The following is a 19725-nucleotide window of genomic DNA, read 5'->3' on the forward strand; positions in this document are numbered from 1 at the left end:
GTGCAAAGGCCATAATAGTTAGAGAAGGCAGCAATAACCACACCATCAGAGTCCCTAATGATACCTCCATGGCTCCACCCCCACCATACCCTAGGTTGCCTCTACAGGCTCCGTCCACATTCAGCTTTACCGTAACAAAGGGGGGGCACCAATACACTGGTGTAGGCCGTGGCAGCTTAGGGGTTGGAGCCAGAAGCCCACGGCATTGGAGAATCAAGTTGTCCCTTGCCGACCCCCCATTCCCCACCTTGGTGGGAAGTGGTGCCTCCTTAACCCAAGTCCTAAACTGTTCAACAATTGTTCCAATGGTATGCCGACGCTCCCCATCCCCTTCTGTTGTTCTTCTCTTTCCAAAGCTCCCAAAAAATAAAGTAGTGTAGGATTCCTATGATGTAGGCACTAAGACTTCTACAACTCACCGAACTATGTCATTGCGTAAGTCTTCCTCTGATATCCTGAGTGGGAACGGAGTCTATGTCAAAAATACCAGAGAAATGATCCCAAACCTTGTCAGCCGTACCACCAGTCACCAGGCAATGATCAGAGGTTTCCCTCCGAGGACTCCCACAACAATTGCATTTCGAGGCCAAAGGGATTCCTACCAGCATAAGAGAGTTGTCCGTGGGAATCTTCCCATTGAGAAGCTGCCAGGAGAAGAAAGCCACCTTCAAGGGGACCGATTGGTTCCATATCCATCTAGAATAAAGGGCCATAGGAGAGGCACTCCTCACCTCATTCCACGTAGACACAATTGTGAAGCCACCATTACTAGAAGGAGTCCATGCCAACACATCACTCCTTGCCGAGAGGGCAAAACTTGCCAGCGTATCCCTGACAGCAGCCGAGTAAATGTGTGCCATAATGTCCTATCTCCATAGCCCATTCTCGTCCACAGCATCCTTGACCCGCAGATCCACATCTACAAGTAGCCCACTGTCAACATGATCAATCGGCGGGCCTGCACCTGTCCAATTATCCAGCCAGAAAGAGACATCCCCAGAGCCCAACAGCCACCTTGACCTGTCCAATAGAAAACCTTATGGCCCAGAGTACTGCGCCAAGACTTGGACCCAACACCATGAGACTCAACCAGAGCAATGTGGAGATTTCTAAAGAATTTAGCCCTGAAAAAATCACTCCACAGAGACCGCTCAGAGAGCACCCTCCAAAGGCCTTTAAGCCTAAGCGAGAGACCAACATCCTCCAGCCGCCTTATCCCCAGACCCCCTTCCTCCAGTGGCCTAAATATTTTCCCCCAACACACCCAATGCTTGCGCTTCCCCCATTCAGAACTGTCCCACAGAAAATCAGCAAAGATCCCATATAGCCTCTGGAAGACTGCCTTAGGAGGAACCAACGTTGCTAGAATATGGATGGGAATGGAGAGGACATGTCTCAGGAGCGTAACCCGGCCCCCAGAGGATAAGAGCCTTCCCTTCTACCCCGCTACCTTGCTCCTTGTTTTCTCAACAATACCGTCAAAGAAACAGATCTTCATCCTCCCAACATACAGAGGGGCTCCCAAATAGGTAATTGGAAGAGACTTCCTAGGGAGCCCAGTAACCGCCCCAACTATCTGAGATCTCGCCAAGAAGGCCTTTTCTCCCATCACATAGCAGCTTTTTGCCTATTTGCCAGCTTCCCCGAGAAAGCTTCATATCTACCAAGAAACCCCATAATCTGCCTGAAAGAGCTATTTAAACCCCTGGCAAAGATAATGGTGTCATCAGCGAACAGGCTGTGCGAAATCCCAGGGCACCCCCTAGGCAGCCGGAAGTAAGACGCATGCCCCTCCACAAAAAGGGATTGAATGCTCTTGCCCTGCACAAAAGCTCCCTATTCCCCACTAAAGATGGGAGTAACCCTGCCAACCTGGAAACAAAGATCTTGGCAATAATCTTGTAAGAGAAATTACAGAGGCTAATAGGGAGGAAATCAGCCATTACCTCAGGGTTTTTTTTCTTGGGAATGAGCACCAGGTTGGCCGAAGTGAAGCTTCTAAGAAGATCCCCACCCTCAAAAAAATCCACCATAGTAGCCCAAACATCATGGCCCACCACCTCCCAAGTCCCAACAAGCCGTGAAAAAATACCTTGAAAAGCCATCAGGACCCGGTGCACTATCACATGACAAGGAGAAAACCACCCCCTTCACCTCCTCCAAGGTGGGTGCAAGAAGAAGAGCTGCATTCTCAGCCTCCGTCATAATCGTGGGAATCAAAGTCAGCAAGCTCTCGTCAACCAGACACCCCTGAGAAGTAAAGATCCCCGAGAAATGGCGCACCGCCTCAGCCTGCACCCCGCAGGGTCAGAAATCCTCTCACCATCTTCCCCTCTGATTTTAGAAACAGCAGCCTACCTTCGCCTGATGTTCACCATGGAATGGAAAAACTTTGTGTTCCGATCCCCTTCCTTCAACCAAACAACTCTGGACTTCTGTTTCCAGAAAATTTCCTCCTGAAGCAGAACCCCCTACAGAGCATTCCTTGCCTCCGATAACGCCACCCTCGCCTCATCACTAGCCCTCAAGTCAAAAGCCAACTCCACCCTGGTCACTGAGTCCTCCGCATCTCTAACTTTTTGATGCACATTGCCAAAGACCTCCCTGTTCCACCTGCGAAGCTCGCCACGAAGCCTTTTAAGCTTCAAGAATAAAACCATAAGGGGGGACCCAACCACTGATGCAGTCCATTGGCCTTTGATGAAGTCGAGAAACCCTGGATGCAATAACCACATTTGCTGGAATTTAAATGCTAAAAACCCCCTGGTGCCAGAGGAAGAGAAGGAGAGCCAAAGCGGAGCACAGTCAGAACAAGTACGGTTAAGGTGGGACACCTCACACCGGGGGAAAGCCTCAATCCACGTCGGGTTTATCAAGAACCGGTCCAACCTGGCCATGACCCTAGCAACACCTGACCGATTTTTTGCCCAGATAAAGATATTACCCACATAGCCTGCGTCAATAAGGCCCGCATCACTGACAAACCTCCCAAACTCATCCAAGGACATCGAGCAAGCAGGGCCACCACTAATCTTCTCCATTAGGGACACCACAGCATTAAAATCCCCACCCACAACCCAAAGGAAAAGGGTAGTCCTGGAAAACAAAACAAGCCTCTCCCAAATCTCCCTCCTATCCGCTACCGAGCAAAGACCATGGACGAAGGCGACAAAAAAAGTTCCTGCACTGGCATCCACACACTGAAGCGTGATGAACAGCCGATGTTCCTCTAACACCGTAACCCGAAGCGACGCACGCCAAAAAACCCAAATCCTCTCCGCAACATGCATCTCCTCCAGCCCCACCCGCCTCCTAACCAAACGCACCTTCGAAGAGTGCGCTTTGGGTTCTGGAACCTTTACAATGTCAATCTTATGCAGATTTATCAAAGTTTTCAACTGCCTAGTGGTAGGCTTATTCCCAATACCCCGAGCGTTCCAACTCATTTAGAACTGTTCGGGGTGGTTTCCAATGATCTCATTGATCTTGTAACTGGTCGCGGTGGCCTCTCCTTTACAGGCCTCCCCTTCTTAACCTTCTTTAATTTCTTCCTGTTGTAGACATGAGTGGCACTGAGAAAAAGATGATGAGAGGACTGCCCCCTTCCAACACGCCTGCCTGCAGGTGCTGCACCACTAGTTTCCTCACTAAGCCTGTCCATCGTTTTGCAGATACGACCTCCTAAAAGAGCATTAAACTCCTTTAAGCTTTCTAGCACAGCCTCACGACTCAACCCAGGCGAACCACTCAACCCTGCGACCACAAAGTCATCCCACGCCCTTCTGGGCCCAACCTCACCCTCAAAGTAGTGCACTAGGGTCTCACCCACAGACTTCGAATGAACCAGAAGCATGTCGCCACCCGGCGCAGTGAGAGTAACCTTAGCCACAAAACAACTCTATTCACTAGGCACAACTGGCGCTGCCCCCCTGCCCACCGCAAGATCCTCCTCTACACAGTAGGCCGCAGCCCTTTCAGCCGGAATTTCACCTTCCTCCTCTACCGTAGCATCAGGCCCCCCTGCAACATGCTCTTGAGCCATGTCAACACCCTCTACTCCACCCCTGGGCTGAACCCCTGCTTACGCTGCATCAGGAGCACCATCGCGAGGCTCAACCCTCTCCGCCAGCACCTCTCAAACAACAAGCGCATGCTGCCCCACAGGCCTCCAGCGGCCTCTTCTTCTTGCTGCACTACGCCGAGAACCAGGGGGCCTTTGAACAGCTGCAACACCAGAGTCAAAACCAACAACACGAGACGACCCCTCACCTGTTGGTATAAACACCCCCCCACCGGTTCTGTTCCCAACCGCAAATCCCATTCCCGCGATAGCAGGACAACAAGGGAGAGAAACCCCACTGGGCTCAGCAGTAGCCGGCGGCATAACGAGTACCTTGTCCTTCGGCGATTTTCTACACACATCACTGGCATGGCCAATCTTCGAGCAAGTCCCACAGTAAGAGGGGAGACGTTCGTAGCAGACCTTCTAATGAAACCCCTCTGAACCACACCCAATCCACACTTTCGACGGCAGATCAGCCCGTAGATCCACCTCCACTATACGAGTGCAATTTGTTGTCGCCGCATCCACCTTTAAGGGTCTACCAATCGCACCAGCAATGGACAACAGAAAATTCCCCTGATAAAAATTTACTGGCAACCCCGGCAGGGAGACCCAAATGGGTGCTAAGGGAGACTCCCAGCCCGAAACAAAATCTGGGGTCCATTTTATGAATCGCAGAAGGAAGCCTTGGACATAAACCTACTCTTTTAGCCATACTTTTACAAAATCCGACGACAAAGAGAAACGTAAAAGATGTCGCAGATCCAGGGTCGAAATCACAACATCCCCCTGCAGGAACAACCGCTTCTGAAGGAAATCCTTGATCGCAAAAATCGAGGGCCTACCGTAGCTGCATTTTGCAATCAGGAAGTTGGAGAAGGCCTTCTCCGACAGCACCACTTCCTCCTTGGAGAAGAAGACCGCAGGCTCCCAAAAGTAGGTTGAAGGCTTCTTCAACTCAATCGCAACCCCTGGAATGGCCAGCGACCTGGACACCACCTCAGCGACAGAGATAGCTGAGGCCTTACCAGCGTTGTCCCCTAGAGGATCAGGGGGTTGCTCCTCCTGAGAAGGCGGACCCGCCATGATGAAAGCCCCACAAACGACAAACCCTACCGTGCACCACTAGAGCCTAACGTGCGCACACCTTCGCGATGTGTCTTTCTACAAAAAAGGATAACCGGGTTTTAAAACTGCCTCATTTGATAGTTTTTGAGTTTTTATTGTGATCTATCCGCCTGTTCAGATCAAGAAACCCATCAAATAGGAGGTTTAAAAAAGCCTATAACGATCTCAATGGCTACTTTAGGTTAAGAAAAACATGATTTTAAGGGACCCCACGATAGATTGGCTATTAGACCCACTTCAAGGGGCCTTCTCCAGCCTCCATGGGGTGCGCATCCTTGTATGAGTCAAATTAGGACTTTTAGAAGGTCTATATATATGTCATATATCACCATCAACTAGAGATGATTTGAGTAAAGAATATGAGTTTTTTTAAATAGTTTTGGAGCTGTTGAGCAATGCATACAAGATAGGTATCCCAAATCCGGTTTCTTCTCTTATGTTCTCTTCTTCTTTCATCCTTCTCCCAAGAAGATCGATCTCTTCTCTCTTCCCTCTCCTTCCATCAATCCGATTTCTTCCCTTGACAACGCAATTGCTTCCTTTATCTCAGATTTTATTATTGGACCTACTTGCATCTTAGATTCTTAATCTGGATTTTCATATTGTATCATCCATATATGAAAAATAGGGGTACCAAAGGCTAGTTTCCCAGCAGAGAGAATGGAAGAATTCTTCTATGTCGAGGCCAGATTGTAGAGGCAAGGGGACAAGAGAAGAAGAGATGATGATCAACATCTTCCGAACCATTCCAGCATAAGGCACAAGAGGGGTAAACATGAATTTGTCTATGGAGGAGAAAGAACTCCATAGGGAAACAAGAGGAGAGAGCTCTCCAAACTGTGAAACTGTGACGAGGGACATGACCCTTGAATCAAACGAGCTTTTGCCAAGGAGCTAATGGGCTCTGACAAAGTCCCAAACAAAGGAGGAGCTGGAGTGGCCATTGGGGGATTTTTAATGACTTGAGGTGGCTTAATATTGATTTTTGATGACTTGATGTGGCTTAATGTTGATTTTTTATGATATAAGGTATATATTGTAGCATACCAAATAATGTTAGAAAATAGGGAAAATAAAAAACAACACTTGGGCGCTTTGGTCGCCTAAGTGAATAGGCATCCCTCCATCACCTTGGGCCGTCTTGCCGCCTTGACAACTATGGTGTTATCCACTGCGGTAACTGTTAACAGATTAGAATTAGAGATAATGCTTGGATAATCTAAGGTAGACCCCAAGCCATATATTTATAATAAGGAATAGAAAATACATAGACAGAATTGTCCCTAACATAGCCGACATAGCATTACATGAAATAAAAATAGAAAAAAATCCAGAATACCCCCACGGTATTCTGGCCCAAACAATCCAACACTCCCCCCCAAGTTGGAGCATATATGTCATGCATGCCCAACTTGACTAAGATAGGCAGAAACACTTTGCCACTTAGCCCCTTAGTGAACACATCGGCTAACTAATCAGCAGACTTCATAAAAGGAACACAAATGAGTCCAGCTTCGAGCTTCTCCTTAATGAAATGTCGGTCAACCTCCACATGCTTAGTATGATCATGCTGGACAGGGTTATGAGCAATACTAATGGCTATTTTATTATCACAATAAAGCATCATTGGAAGATGGACAGCAACACCAATATCCTGTAACAATCCTCTAAGCCACAAAAGTTCATAGATTCCTTGTGCCATTACACGGAACTCTGCTTCGGCACTGGACCTTGCCACAACATTCTGCTTCTTGCTACGCCATGTGACAAGGTTTCCACCCACAAAAGAACAATATCCATAAATGGATTTTCTGTCACTAGAGCCAGCCCAATCGGCATCAGTATAAGTTTCAACCTTTAGATGACCATTGGGAAATAAAAGGATTCCTTTTCCTGGAGCAGATTTTAAATATCACAAGATGCGAAGGACTGCCTCCATATGAGAGGAATAAGGATCATGCATAAACTGTCTTACCAAACTTACAACAATGGCTATGTCAAGTCGTGTGTGAGAGAGGTAGATCAGTTTGCCCACCAATCGCTGATAACGACCTTTGTCAACAGGTTCACCTTCTTTCTCCTTAAGTCTTGTAGTAGCTTCCATAGGAGTATCTAAAGGATGACAACCTAGTAGCCCAGTCTCAGACAATAGATCTAAGATATATTTTCTTTAAGAAAGAAAGATGCCCTTTGAAGATCGGGAAACCTCTATCCCTAGAAAATATTTTAGAGTTCCCAGATCCTTTATTTTCAAACTCACGGCCAAGGAAGAGCTTCAATTTGTTGATCTCATCACCATCATTTCCGGTTACAACAATATCATCAACGTAGACTATGAGGATAGTTACCTTATCACCAACACGTTTGATGAACAAGGTATGATCAACATTGCTTTGCTTGTATCCCACAGAAACCATAGCCTTGTGAGACCTGCCGAACCAAGCTCTAGGTGACTGTTTCAACCCATAAAGAGCACGCTTCAATTTACACACCTTGCCCTTGGTAGTATTACCTGAAAAACTTGGAAGAATGTCCATATATACCTCTTCCTCCAGTTCTCCATAGAGGAAGGCATTCTTCACGTCTAACTGCTGAAGATTCCATCCAAGATTCACAGCATAAGATAATAACACTCTTACAGTATTGAGCTTTGCTACTGGTACGAAGGTCTCCTAGTAGTAACCTCCATATGTCTAAGTAAAGCCCTTTGCAACCAGACGGGCTTTGTATCGATCCACTGTTCCATCTGCCTTCTGTTTGACCACAAACACCCATTTACATCCCATTGGTTTTTTCACTTGAGGAAGAGCCACAAGATCCCACGTATTATTTTTGTTCAATGCTCTCATTTCTTCCAACATTGTTGCCTTCCACTTTCCATTTGTGGATGTTTCCTGCCAACTTTTAGGAATGGAAACAAAAGAAAGAGAGGATATAAATGCACGAAAAAAAGGAGAAAGAGAACTATAAGAAACAAAACGAGAAATGGAATGTTAAGTGCAAGCCTTAGTACCTTTGTGATGAGCAATAAGTAGGTCAGAAGAGGAAAGCTTACCAGGAGAAGGATCTGGGTCCTGAGTCGGCAACTGGATAGGTATTGGTGCTACGGTGGATTGAAGCTGCCCTTTGCTGGAACATCTCTTTTTATAAGTGAGAATGTTAGAGTCGTCAATGGCCTTCTGAAATTTACTAATGGTTCTCTGTACTGGAGTCAGCTCCCCCTGAATAGGAACATCACACCACTTGTTTCCATGATCTCCCCCTGTAAAGGATTCCCTTCGGGAAGGGGCAGCAGTCAAAGAGCACTGGGCAGCAGTCATAGGAGGCTAGACAGCATCCATAGGAGGTTGGGCAGCAGCCATAGGAACCTGGTCAATAGCCATGGGAGGCTGGTCATCAGTCAGAGGAGGCGGATCAGCAACCATAGGAGATAAAAGAAGGGAAACCTCAAGAGAAGGAACCACATCTTCACCAGAACCCTCCCCCTGAAGAGGTGGGGAAGAATAATAGGAAAGGTTTTCATGAAAAATGACATTCATACTAACCATAGTACGACGAGAAGGAGGATGGTAACACTTATAACCTTCCTGGGTAGGAGAATAACCCAAAAATAAACACCGTAACCCACGGGGTTCAAGTTTGCCAGGAGATTTGGTATCCCTAGCATAACAGACACAACCAAACACTTTGGGAGTAACTACAAAGGAGGAATTCCCAAGTAAAACTTCAGCCAGGCTACGGGAATCAAGAACTCGGGAAGGTAACCAATTAATGAGATAAGCTACAGTCAGGACAACATCACCTCAATATTGGGATGGAACATGCCGAGCAAACATCAATGCTCTTGCCACTTCCAACAAGTGGCGGGTTCTTTCTTTTAGCCACACCATTTTGGGCTGGGGTATCGACACTACTAGTCTGGTGTATAATCCCATGATCAGCAAAATATTTTTGAAATTGAGATTCCTTATACTCAATCCCATTGTCACTTCTCAAAATTTTGAGAGTAGCCTGGAACTGAGTTTGGATCATTTTACGAAAATGCTGAAAACATGCAAAAACCTGATTTTTTGTGTGCATAAGATATACACGTGTTTCTAGAATGACAATCAATAAAGGAGACAAACCAACGATGGCCAGAAAGAGAAGTTTTACGACTATGCCCCCCAACATCAGAATGCACCAAATGAAAACAAGAAGAACTCCTTTTATTTGATAGAAAATAAGTGGAACGTGTCTGTTTGACTAGAACACAAGCCTAAAAAAAAATCATCCTTATTACATTTGGTGACCAAAGTAGGAAATAAATGTGCTAAAATGCCTAATGGAGGGTGACCTAATCTACAGTGCCATTGGTAAGGTTCAGAAGAGACCAAGGAGTTCTAGTGTAGCGGAGAAGGTAATAGTGGTGGAGAGAGACGACCATCATCAAGCAGGCATAGTCCACCGTGCACTTTACCCAATCCAATCGTCTTCCCAGAGGCCAAATCCTGAAAAACACAATGGGAAGGAAAAAAAAGTCACTTTGCAGTTAAGATCACAAGTAATACTACTAATGGAAAGAAGGTTAGTAAAATAATTAGGAATGTGCAAAACAAAAGACAAAGGAAGGGAGGAAGTGCAGTTGATGATTCCTTTTCCAGACATGGAGGAAAGGGAACCATCAACTGTCTTTCCCAGAAGTGAGAGAATATAGATGGAATAGGCTAGAGGAACCGGTCATGTGATCTGTAGCCCCATAATCTATGATCCAAGAATGGGAAGCTACAGAAGCACGATGACCACCAAATGGACTACCTGACCGGACAAAGTGTGAACCTGAAGGAGCAGAAGAGTTGGTAGTAACTGATGTAGTAGAGGCAGCAGCAACGGAAGACCTTAACACACGTAGGAATGCCTGTAGATCATCCTAAGATAGACCAATGTCAGTAGCCGGAGCTGTAGGAACAGATTTAGAGTGGTTTGCCTTATTTTTTGTCTTCTTGGCAGCCCGTTTGGCCTCAAAGTCAGCTGGTTTCCCGTGAAACTTCCAACATTTCTCTTTAGTATGGTAAGGCTTGTGACAATACTCACAAGTAACAGTCCCTATAGTAGAATCACCAAGAAAAATATGTCCAGCAGGTGCAGGAGTAGCCTGTGCAGCAATCTGGAGGGTTGATCTATTAGTAACAGGAGGGTGGAGCATGGCAGCCCAACGGTTCTCTTCAGAGGAGACCAAAGCATAGGATTGTTCAAGTGTGGGAAAAGGGGAATGACCCAACACTTGAACACAAATCTGGTCATACTCCATGTTCAAACCAACCAAAAAATCATACACCCTGGTTTTGTCCAGATGCTTCTTATATGCAGTGATATCAGCAGCTATAGTGGGGTGGTAATCAGAAAAATGGTCCAATTGCTGCCAGAGACTACGCAAGGTAGCATAATAATTGGAAACAGAGAACTCCCCTTGAGTAGTATTATTGGCCTTTTTCCGGAGTTCATACACTTGTGCATTATTATCGAACTGTCCATATATTTCTTTGCAAGCAGACCAGATTTGATGGGCTGTATCAAGGACAAGGAAACCACTAGCAAGGTCTAATTGCATTAAGTCAATCAAATAGGACAAGAGTATACCATTATTGGAGATCCATCTGGTCAAGAGAGGGTCAGGTGTAGTGATGCAGATTCATCACCAAATAGGGCTTGTTTCATTAGAAATAAGTCTAGGGTTGGGTTACATACCAGTTAGGCCTTTGATCCCATGAGTTTCTAATGTAATAAGCCACTTTTCTAGGCCTAAAATAGGGGTACATAGGTTGCATACGGGATTAGCCCAATACTTAGTTTTTATTGTGTGTTTTTAATTGAACCGGTTTAAATGGTTGCATCCAATTGGTTTAATTGGTCTAATTTAAGTGAAGTGATTCTATTGGCTAAGAGGTTCTTATATCCTATTGGCTACTAGGGAATCTTCTTTATTTTAAATAGTTTAAGTTGTTTTTAAGTCATTAGGACTCTATTTTGAGTCTATTTCAGTTTCCTAGTTAGTTTAAGTTAGCTAATAGGTTAAGGATTGGGTTAGGCCATTCCTTTTTAGTGTCTAAGTCTAATTTTGAGTCTTTTATATAAGGTTCTAAGGGGACCATATATTGAACACGAATATGATCAATAAAAATTAACTTTATGCTTGCTGCCTTTGTAGCTGCCTTTGCTCCATCGTGAGTGTGCCTTGTGAGTAATATCAAGGTTGAAGGGATTAGTGGACTCCGATCGACTCCTTGCATCTTGTAGATCGGGAGGTCTTTCTTCTTATTCAATCGAGCTTCTTCAAGCTGTTGCTGCTGCCTTTGAAGGAGATCAAACTAGTAAGTAGTCTTAGTTTTTTACATATATCCTTCCCCTCTTCATCCTCTAACCTAATCCACACCCCCTCCATCCATCAAACCCTAATTTCCATTAAACCTGCAACTCCTACCTCAACTAGGACTCCCTCATAACTACAGATCTGGCCATGAATTTCAAACCATACTTCCAACCTATGTTCTCCACACCTCTCCCTACACTCGACCTTAAACACAGCCCTTAGTCTCCACTACAACCCCTCCATTTCCCCACTCCATTAAACCTAAAATCTGCAACTCAATTCTGTCCAGAATTGCAGAATTTTAAAACCTTCCCAAATCCTATTATTTTTATACCATATTGACCCCCTAGACCTGCCCATTAATACCTTATAAACCCCTTTCCCAATATCCAACCCAAACCCTAGGAATTGACCTAAATCCTAGTGCTGTCCATTCGAACCAGCAGCCCCTTTTGTTGTTTGATCTTGTTGTTTGGCTCCTAGTAGGTCTCCTACCTATCTAGGATTACATTAAGTGGTATCAAAGCCATGGATGAGCATGGCCAGCCCATTACCTCTTTCTCCATCGACTCTTTGAACAAAATTCTGGAGAAGCTTCAGCAGTTTCATGCTGGTCAAAGGGCTATAAGTGAAACATTGCAGCGAATTGAGCAACACCAAACTACTCTAGTAAGGAGCAACAACATTCCCCTAGAAAAGGACAAATATCAAGTCAATTCGGTAGTACAAAGAGCCCCAAGGACAGATCAATACAGAGAAGACAGAGATTACAGGGATCGACGTAGGCATGGCAGAGATCATAGTAAAGATAGGAACAGAGGATACAGAGATTACAGGAGACGCCATAGACCTCTAGAAGCGTATGAGTTGAGAGACTATGATGGCAGACCAGATCCACAGGTATTTTGTGACTGGTTAGCTGCTTTAGATGATTATTTTAATTGGTATGATTTGCTTGAGCATAGAAAAATGAGACTAGCACATACCAAGCTAGTGGGACCAGCACATAATTGGGGGAGAACCCAAATGGATTATCCTGACTACCGTGGTAGAGAACCTGTTACATGGGCAGAGATGAAAGAAGATCTGAGTAAGAAATATTTCCCACGGACGTTCAGAGCTCTACAACAAGGTAACGTAAATTCCCATCGACAACATCACCACCAAAAAGCCTTCAAATCTGAAGACAACTTGAAGCCTCCATCAATGAGATTCTATTTGCAAGTTGAAGAGTGTTGGAAATCTGACATCACCAGTGTTAAATCAGCGGCTAAATACAAATGTACATTGCCAACAGAAATTGAGAGAGCACAAGTTGAAGACAAAGCTGAAGTGATCACAGTGAATTGTGATGAAAAGAAAGAGACAATGCCTGGAGCTTCAAAGATGGAAAGTCAACCTGTGGAAGATTCAACTGAAGAAGTCTACCTTGAAGAAGTCAAAGTAGACAAAGCTGAAACAGCAGAAGATGAAGAGGTGGTTGAGAATATTCCACAGGAGATCAATGATATTCAAGATGTTGTTCTTGAAGAGGTGGAGCTTGTATCTCAAGTATTAGATGAGAAGGTTGTTAACACTAAAGACTCTATGGATAGGGCATTCACAGTTGGTGCTGATTCAGAGGTAGAGCACATAGAGTTTGTTATGCCACCATGGTTCTTCGAACAGAAAGCTCCACGCCTTGAAGACCATATTCCTAATGTTCCTGCTTCAGCGGAATTCTGTTTGGGGATGGTCAAAGCTGCTGATCACATGTTGATTCCCCCTCAACACTACAAAATTCGAGGACGAATTTTTTCAAGTTGGGGAGAGTTGATGCAGATTCATCACCAAATAGGGCTTGTTTCATTAGAAATAAGTCTAGGGTTGGGTTACATACCTGTTAGGCCTTTGATCCCATGAGTTTCTAATGTAATAGGCCACTTTTCTAGGCCTAAAATAGGGGTACATAGGTTGCATACGGGATTAGCCCAATACTTAGTTTTTATTGTGTGTTTTTAATTGAAACGGTTTAAATTGGTTGCATCCAATTGGTTCAATTGGTCTAATTTAAGTGAAGTGATCCTATTGGCTAAGAGGTTCTTATATCCTATTGGCTACTAGGGAATCTTCTTTATTTTAAGTAGTTTAAGTTGTTTTTAAGTCATTAGGACTCTATTTTGAGTCTATTTCAGTTTCCTAGTCAGTTTAAGTTAGCTAATAGGTTAAGGATTGGGTTAGGCCATTCCTTTTTAGTGTCTAAGTCTAATTTTGAGTCTTTTATATAAGGTTCTAAGGGGGCCATATATTGAACACGAATTTGATTAATAAAAATTAGCTTTATGCTTGCTGCCTTTGTTGCTGCCTTTGCTCCATCGTGAGTGTGCCTTGTGAGTAATATCAAGGTTGAAGGGATTGGTGGACTCCGATCGACTCCTTGCATCTTGTAGATCGGGAGGTCTTTCTTCTTATTCAATCGAGCTTCTTCAAGCTGTTGTTGCTGCCTTTGAAGGAGATCAAACTAGTAAGTAGTCTTAGTTTTTTACATATATCCTTCCCCTCTTCATCCTCTAACCTAATCCACACCCCCTCCATCCATCAAACCCTAATTTCCATTAAACCTGCAACTCCTACCTCAACTAGGACTCCCTCATAACTACAGATCTGGCCATGAATTTCGAACCATACTTCCAGCCTATATTCTCCACACCTCTCCCTACACTCGACCTTAAACACAGCCCTTAGTCTCCACTACAACCCCTCCATCCCCTCCATCCCCCCACTCCATTAAACCTAAAATCTGCAACTCAATTCTGTCCAGAATTGCAGAATTTTAAAACCTTCCCAAATCCTATTATTTTTATACCATATTGACCCCCTAGACCTACCCATTAATACCCTATAAACCCCTTTCCCAATATCCAACCCAAACCCTAGGAATTGACCTAAATCCTAGTGCTGTCCATTCGAACCAGCAGCCCCTTTTGTTGTTTGATCTTGTTGTTTGGCTCCTAGTAGGTCTCCTACCTATCTAGGATTACATTATGTAGTCGGCATAGCAGTAGTACCATCAATATGGCCAGTAAGCCCACGGCCAGCAATAGCAAAGTATGCCGAGCGAGACCAGATCAGATAATTGCTCCCATCCAGTTTGATAGGATTAGGGAGGAGACCACGGTTGTCATTCCTACCAAGCCCATCAGCAGCAGAAGTGCCAGTAGAGACTTCAGAGTCACCCATAATGCAACAGAGAAACCCAAATCGCAGGGAAGGACTGTGGTGATGAGAAACCCAAGAATTCCTTCCACTTAAGAGCTGAAAATTGGAGGAGAATCACCTTTCAATGGGAGAATATATGTCTCTAAAAATCAGCAGCAGCAGACAAGTGAAACCCCTAGATTGATATTGTCGGGGTCTTGAAAAAAACCCTGTTTTGCTGAAATTGATGTAGGGAAGAATGGGCCCAAAAAACTGAATTGTTGATGCTCAAATTGAAGTCGAGTGTGCCTTTATAAGTAGTGAACCACCCTTCAAAAAATCAGAACCAATAGAAATCAGCAACCTCAAGATCGATAGTTGTTAGGGTTTTGAAAAAAAACCCTGTGTTTGTGAAAAATCGATCTTAGGAGATCTTCAATACAACTGGAGATAGGAACTGAATCAGAGAAGAGAGCCTGCTGCAATTCTTGGTCTTCAAAGAGGAAGATTGGTTCCTTGTAGCAAAGATGGAAGCAATCCCAAAAAACTTGAAGCTCTAAATATCGCAAGAAAGTAACTTGTCCCTATCGATAAAAAAACTGCAGCATGGAAAGAGGTAATTGAGGGCAACAACTGGATCTGTAGATCACCTCATTAGTGCTGCCCTAGTGGGAGAATGAAGACAAAGTAGATCAAGACAGAAGAAGATGAAGAAGGGAAGAAAAGAATCGAGAGTGAAGGGGAGGAAAAAAAAATCGAGAATGGAGGGAAGGGAAGGTCCCTAATTCACAACCTGCTCTGATGCCATGTTAACAGATTAGAATTAGAGAATAATGCTTGGATAGTCTAAGGTAAACCCCAAGCCACATATTCATAATAAGGAATAGAAAATACATGGACAGAATTGTCCCTAACATAGCCGACATGGCTGTACATGAAATAAAAATAGAAAAAAGTCCAGAATACCGTGGGGGTATTCTGGCCCATACAATCCAACAGTAACCAATATTCTTGTTGCTTAATTCCTATATTTTTTATTTTACATATTTTATAATTCAGGTTTTTTAAACAACGGTTAGAGCGATCAAAGCCAGGACCAGGGCCCTTTTTGGTTCGACAAGTAGTCCAGTTATACAAACCATGCTTTGGCTGAGAAAAGATGAGCATTGATATACAACCTATTTGTTGGTACGAAAGATGAAAAAAAATTATCACAGTAGTAAATATTACCTTTCATAGTCTAATGCCTAGGTGACAATAACATTATTGCAACTTTTGGCCACAGAAAAGGATAAAGGGCATGTCTGTTGCACTGATGCAACAATTATATCATCAAGGGTAGTAAACAAAATTTCAATGTCCAACACAGATATGGTGGAGTGTTCAACAAGACAAAATTTTGAAAGATGAACCATTCTGCAACACATCTAATCGGCTAACTATGAGGTACTTCTTTAGTGTAGAAGTGCAACAATTAAGCAGCCAGCTATTCTCTTTGAAGTACAGAAAGGGGGGAAAATTCCCATTAGTATGAAAAAAAAAAAAAAAAAAAAAAACACTTACTTGAACCAAACTCAGCTCTTGCTCATTGTGTAAACGAGCAATTCTTGCAGGTGATTTCCAGACAAGAACCAGCGTATCGAAAACAATACGGTTATTGTGCAACCATTCAGGTATCAGTTTAACCAAAGCTGAAATAAGTGCAAGTCCCTGAAAATAAGCATCTGAGCTTGCACTCTGGGATGCAGATGGTGGATTAGAAAGCCCTTCAGGTAGAGGTGTAACAAGATTTTCTTCATTCACTGGAGCAGCAGGTGGAATCATAGATACCGAAGCCACAGATTTTTCAGACTTTGGAAAGAATTGAGGGAAAGCATTTGCAAGTATCTTCTCTGGAGACTTTCCAAGTTCTTCTCTCAAGGGTTGGCCAGCATCTGAACGTATTATATACATAAACCTGAATTGTTCATAAAAAAATCAGGGAAAGCTACAAAAAAAAATAAATAAATAAACCATAAACCAACTGGCTTGGCAACCAAAAAATAGTTGATAAGTAAAATCACACAGCTCCATTCAACCCTTACCGCCTAAAGTATTTAGGCTGGCTTAAACGACCAAGAAAATACCCAACAGCTTCACTTGAATATCGATTTAAGAATTTGGTGAGTGGAAGGCGATAAGGACTGTTAATTTCACTGTAGAATTGCCCTTGGGGAAGAGCCCCTTCCAAATCAATTGTAAGGGTCACCAGTTCATCCAGGAACCTCCCAGCCGCTGGAGGGAGCAGATGGAAAAGCTCAATAATAGCTGCATGAAATGAGAGCTTAGGCCTGTTATCAATTCAGATGGAGAACTCAGTGGCAACAAACATCCAAATATTAGATGATATACCTGCTGCAATTTTCGGTTCCTCTCCAGCCTTCCATGATTTCTGAGATTGAGCAAGCTTTTCCGGTTCTAACCATTTCCTCAGATGCTCCAAAAGCTTACCACCCAAAGTAACATTAAACCAGTTGGAGAGAAGTTCAAGTAAACGTGCCAAACCTTGCAAAAGAGGCATGCTGAGACTCTTTGTATGTGCCAAATTAACTAAAATAGGTCGAAGGCTAGTCTGCAGAAGGTCTTTGGGCATCCTTTGTTGTTGAATAACCTAAATGAAAGAACAGATTACATTGCTATCAAGATCCTTTACATAAACACAGTATAAGAAGAAGAAATTACGTTACAGAAAGTAGAGAAAAAGATGGTCTGTCAACGCCACAAAACACCAGCAATGCACATGCCTATAAAATGAATTGGATATTCCTAAATGCCTTTTTCCACTTCTTCCAAGACATTTTTGGTCTATCTTTTGGACTGTCAACCCCTCTAATTTATATCATATAACTCCTGCCTACCGGATCCATGACTCCAGAAGAAATGGTGAGAAAAGACATGCATGTATTAGGGTTGACATCAAATATGCCTCAAATAGAGTTGAACGGCCAAACACAATACGTATATCTGACCCCATTTAGTTGGGACAAGGCTTGGTCAGAGTTGAGTTCAGATACTGGAGAACTCAATTCCCTCCAATATCTAAGGTCCATCCACCATGTCTTAAAAGATCAGAAAACAATATCAGATGATAGTATAGTTGGATGAGCTGATAGAATAAACCCATGCAGTAGGAGACTCAAATTATCCATCACAACGTGGATATCAATCCCCTACACCAGCACAAGAATCAACAAAAACTGTTGCAGACAGCTTAACCAAACAACTGAATCTCAAAAAAAAAAAAAAAAAAAAAAAAACCTGCCGAAGCCCCTCCTTTGCAACAGCAACAATTTCCGGTGTCCGACAAGTCAATGACTTGAAAAACATGGAAATGATCTTTGCCCGCAGTTCAGAATGATTTGGAGTTTTAAAATCTGTCCATGCCATTGCTGTACATAGTAACTCAATACATGCTGTCCGAAGTTTGTTTAATGAAGTTGCAACTTTTGGGTTCATAAATTTCACAACCAATACGGTCTCATCAGCTTCAGCGATTTGCAGAGCTTCTTGCAAGAAATTAACGAGCTCAGGAGTCAACTTGATAAGAGGTGGTCTCAAAGCCAAGCAAAAATTCAAAGCTGTAACTGTCCCAACCTGCATATCAGCGAAATTACTTCCAGCGTTTCAGATTAAAGAAGAAAGAAGACATATTAAACACAATAGAACATTGATCCTACCTGTTGATCAACATTCTTGGACCGAAGTGATCGCATTATAAAGGGCTGAAGCAATGGTTGATACAAAGGCTCAAGCAACTCAGAGACCTCACTACCAGTCCTACTCGCCAGAAGTGCTAGGCATGATTGTACATTCTTCCTAACAACAATGGATGCATTAGCGTTAAACAACTCTGAAGCAAGAAAATCAACAACACCCTGAAAGCTTTGCCTACGGGGTTCGCTATTTGTTTCATCAACATTATTCACCACACGGAGGACCTGTGTGAGCACTTGACTCGTCTCCTCTTGTTCCTTGTTAGCATGCGCAGGAAGTCTTTTGAGAACATATAAAAGACCACGGACAATTCTGACTTGGAAAAAACATAAAGTCTCAACTGTGACTTTACCCACCAAAGCACCTAGCCCCATCACACCCCCAATTTGAGCTTGCCATGTATTCCCATAACAACAATGGAGAAGACGAGGCAAAAGTTGCTCAAACACAGGGATCCTAACATTAGGGGGTGGTGAATATACAGGATTCATTGATGGACTAGAAACCATCATAGGAGTAACAGGAGCTCCCCTTGAAGTTAGCACTCCACTATGCTTTGAGCGAGCAAGGAAAAGAAGTGTCTCAGCAAACAAATTTAAAGCATTAAGAGCAGCCTTAGCATGAAGCCTGTTTTCATCTGCTAGCACTTCCACCAATGCATCCAAAAATATCAGTGGATCCAACTCCTTGAGATTTGAAGAAGAAGAGCCCCTAGATCTGGAACCCATGTTATTAGTTGATGAAAGCACAGGGCCCACAAGTTGCCCGGTCGCAACTGAAGAATTAGTTGAACAGTTCTCCACATGGAAAATAAAAGCAAAATGGCGGCAAACATTGAGAACAAAATCATCCTTGAAGTCACAGAGATCTGGTTCTGCACTAGCAGCAATGATGGTCATCAAGAGGACCTTAAACACAGATTTCTCAGCCAGAAGTTGTGTTTTAGTCTTGACACCCAAGTCACCCTGCAAGGATTTGAAATTAATTTTTAAGAACTATGAATAAAGATTAGAAATTCCTGTGAATGGTGATAAATTTCAACAAAAATAAGGATAGATGTACAAAAGGAACTAAAGCCCGGGGGGGGGGGGGGAGGAAAGATGAAGAAAAAGCAACCTCCTGAACCTGAAATTAAACAGGAAGAGATTGTCGTCATGCTCCACTTCTAACAAGAAACCACACTAAGGAGTTGGCTATTTTGGCCACAAATAGAATGGTCAAGTGAATTAAGCAGGATTATCCAAATATCAGCCAC

At 43.5% G+C, this 19725-nt stretch overlaps 1 protein-coding gene across 2 annotated transcripts in view; it reads right to left on the minus strand.

The window, feature by feature from the left end:
• LOC122660288 (transformation/transcription domain-associated protein-like) overlaps positions 1 to 19725 on the minus strand; it is a 108211-nt gene that overhangs the window by 64626 nt on the left and 23860 nt on the right. For both annotated transcript variants that reach the window (XR_006332662.1, XM_043855526.1), the window contains exons 14-18: positions 18434 to 19435; positions 18015 to 18350; positions 17109 to 17367; positions 16802 to 17024; positions 16281 to 16674 (exon numbers count right to left, since the gene is read on the minus strand). Coding sequence is in view for 1 of the 2 variants with exons in the window: in XM_043855526.1 (XP_043711461.1) it covers positions 16281 to 16674; positions 16802 to 17024; positions 17109 to 17367; positions 18015 to 18350; positions 18434 to 19435 (2214 nt within the window). In the remaining variant the exon portion in view is untranslated. The remainder of the gene's footprint in view (positions 1 to 16280; positions 16675 to 16801; positions 17025 to 17108; positions 17368 to 18014; positions 18351 to 18433; positions 19436 to 19725) is intronic.

Source organism: Telopea speciosissima, chromosome 4, assembly GCF_018873765.1.
Source record: "Telopea speciosissima isolate NSW1024214 ecotype Mountain lineage chromosome 4, Tspe_v1, whole genome shotgun sequence".
Taxonomy (NCBI): Eukaryota; Viridiplantae; Streptophyta; class Magnoliopsida; order Proteales; family Proteaceae; genus Telopea; species Telopea speciosissima.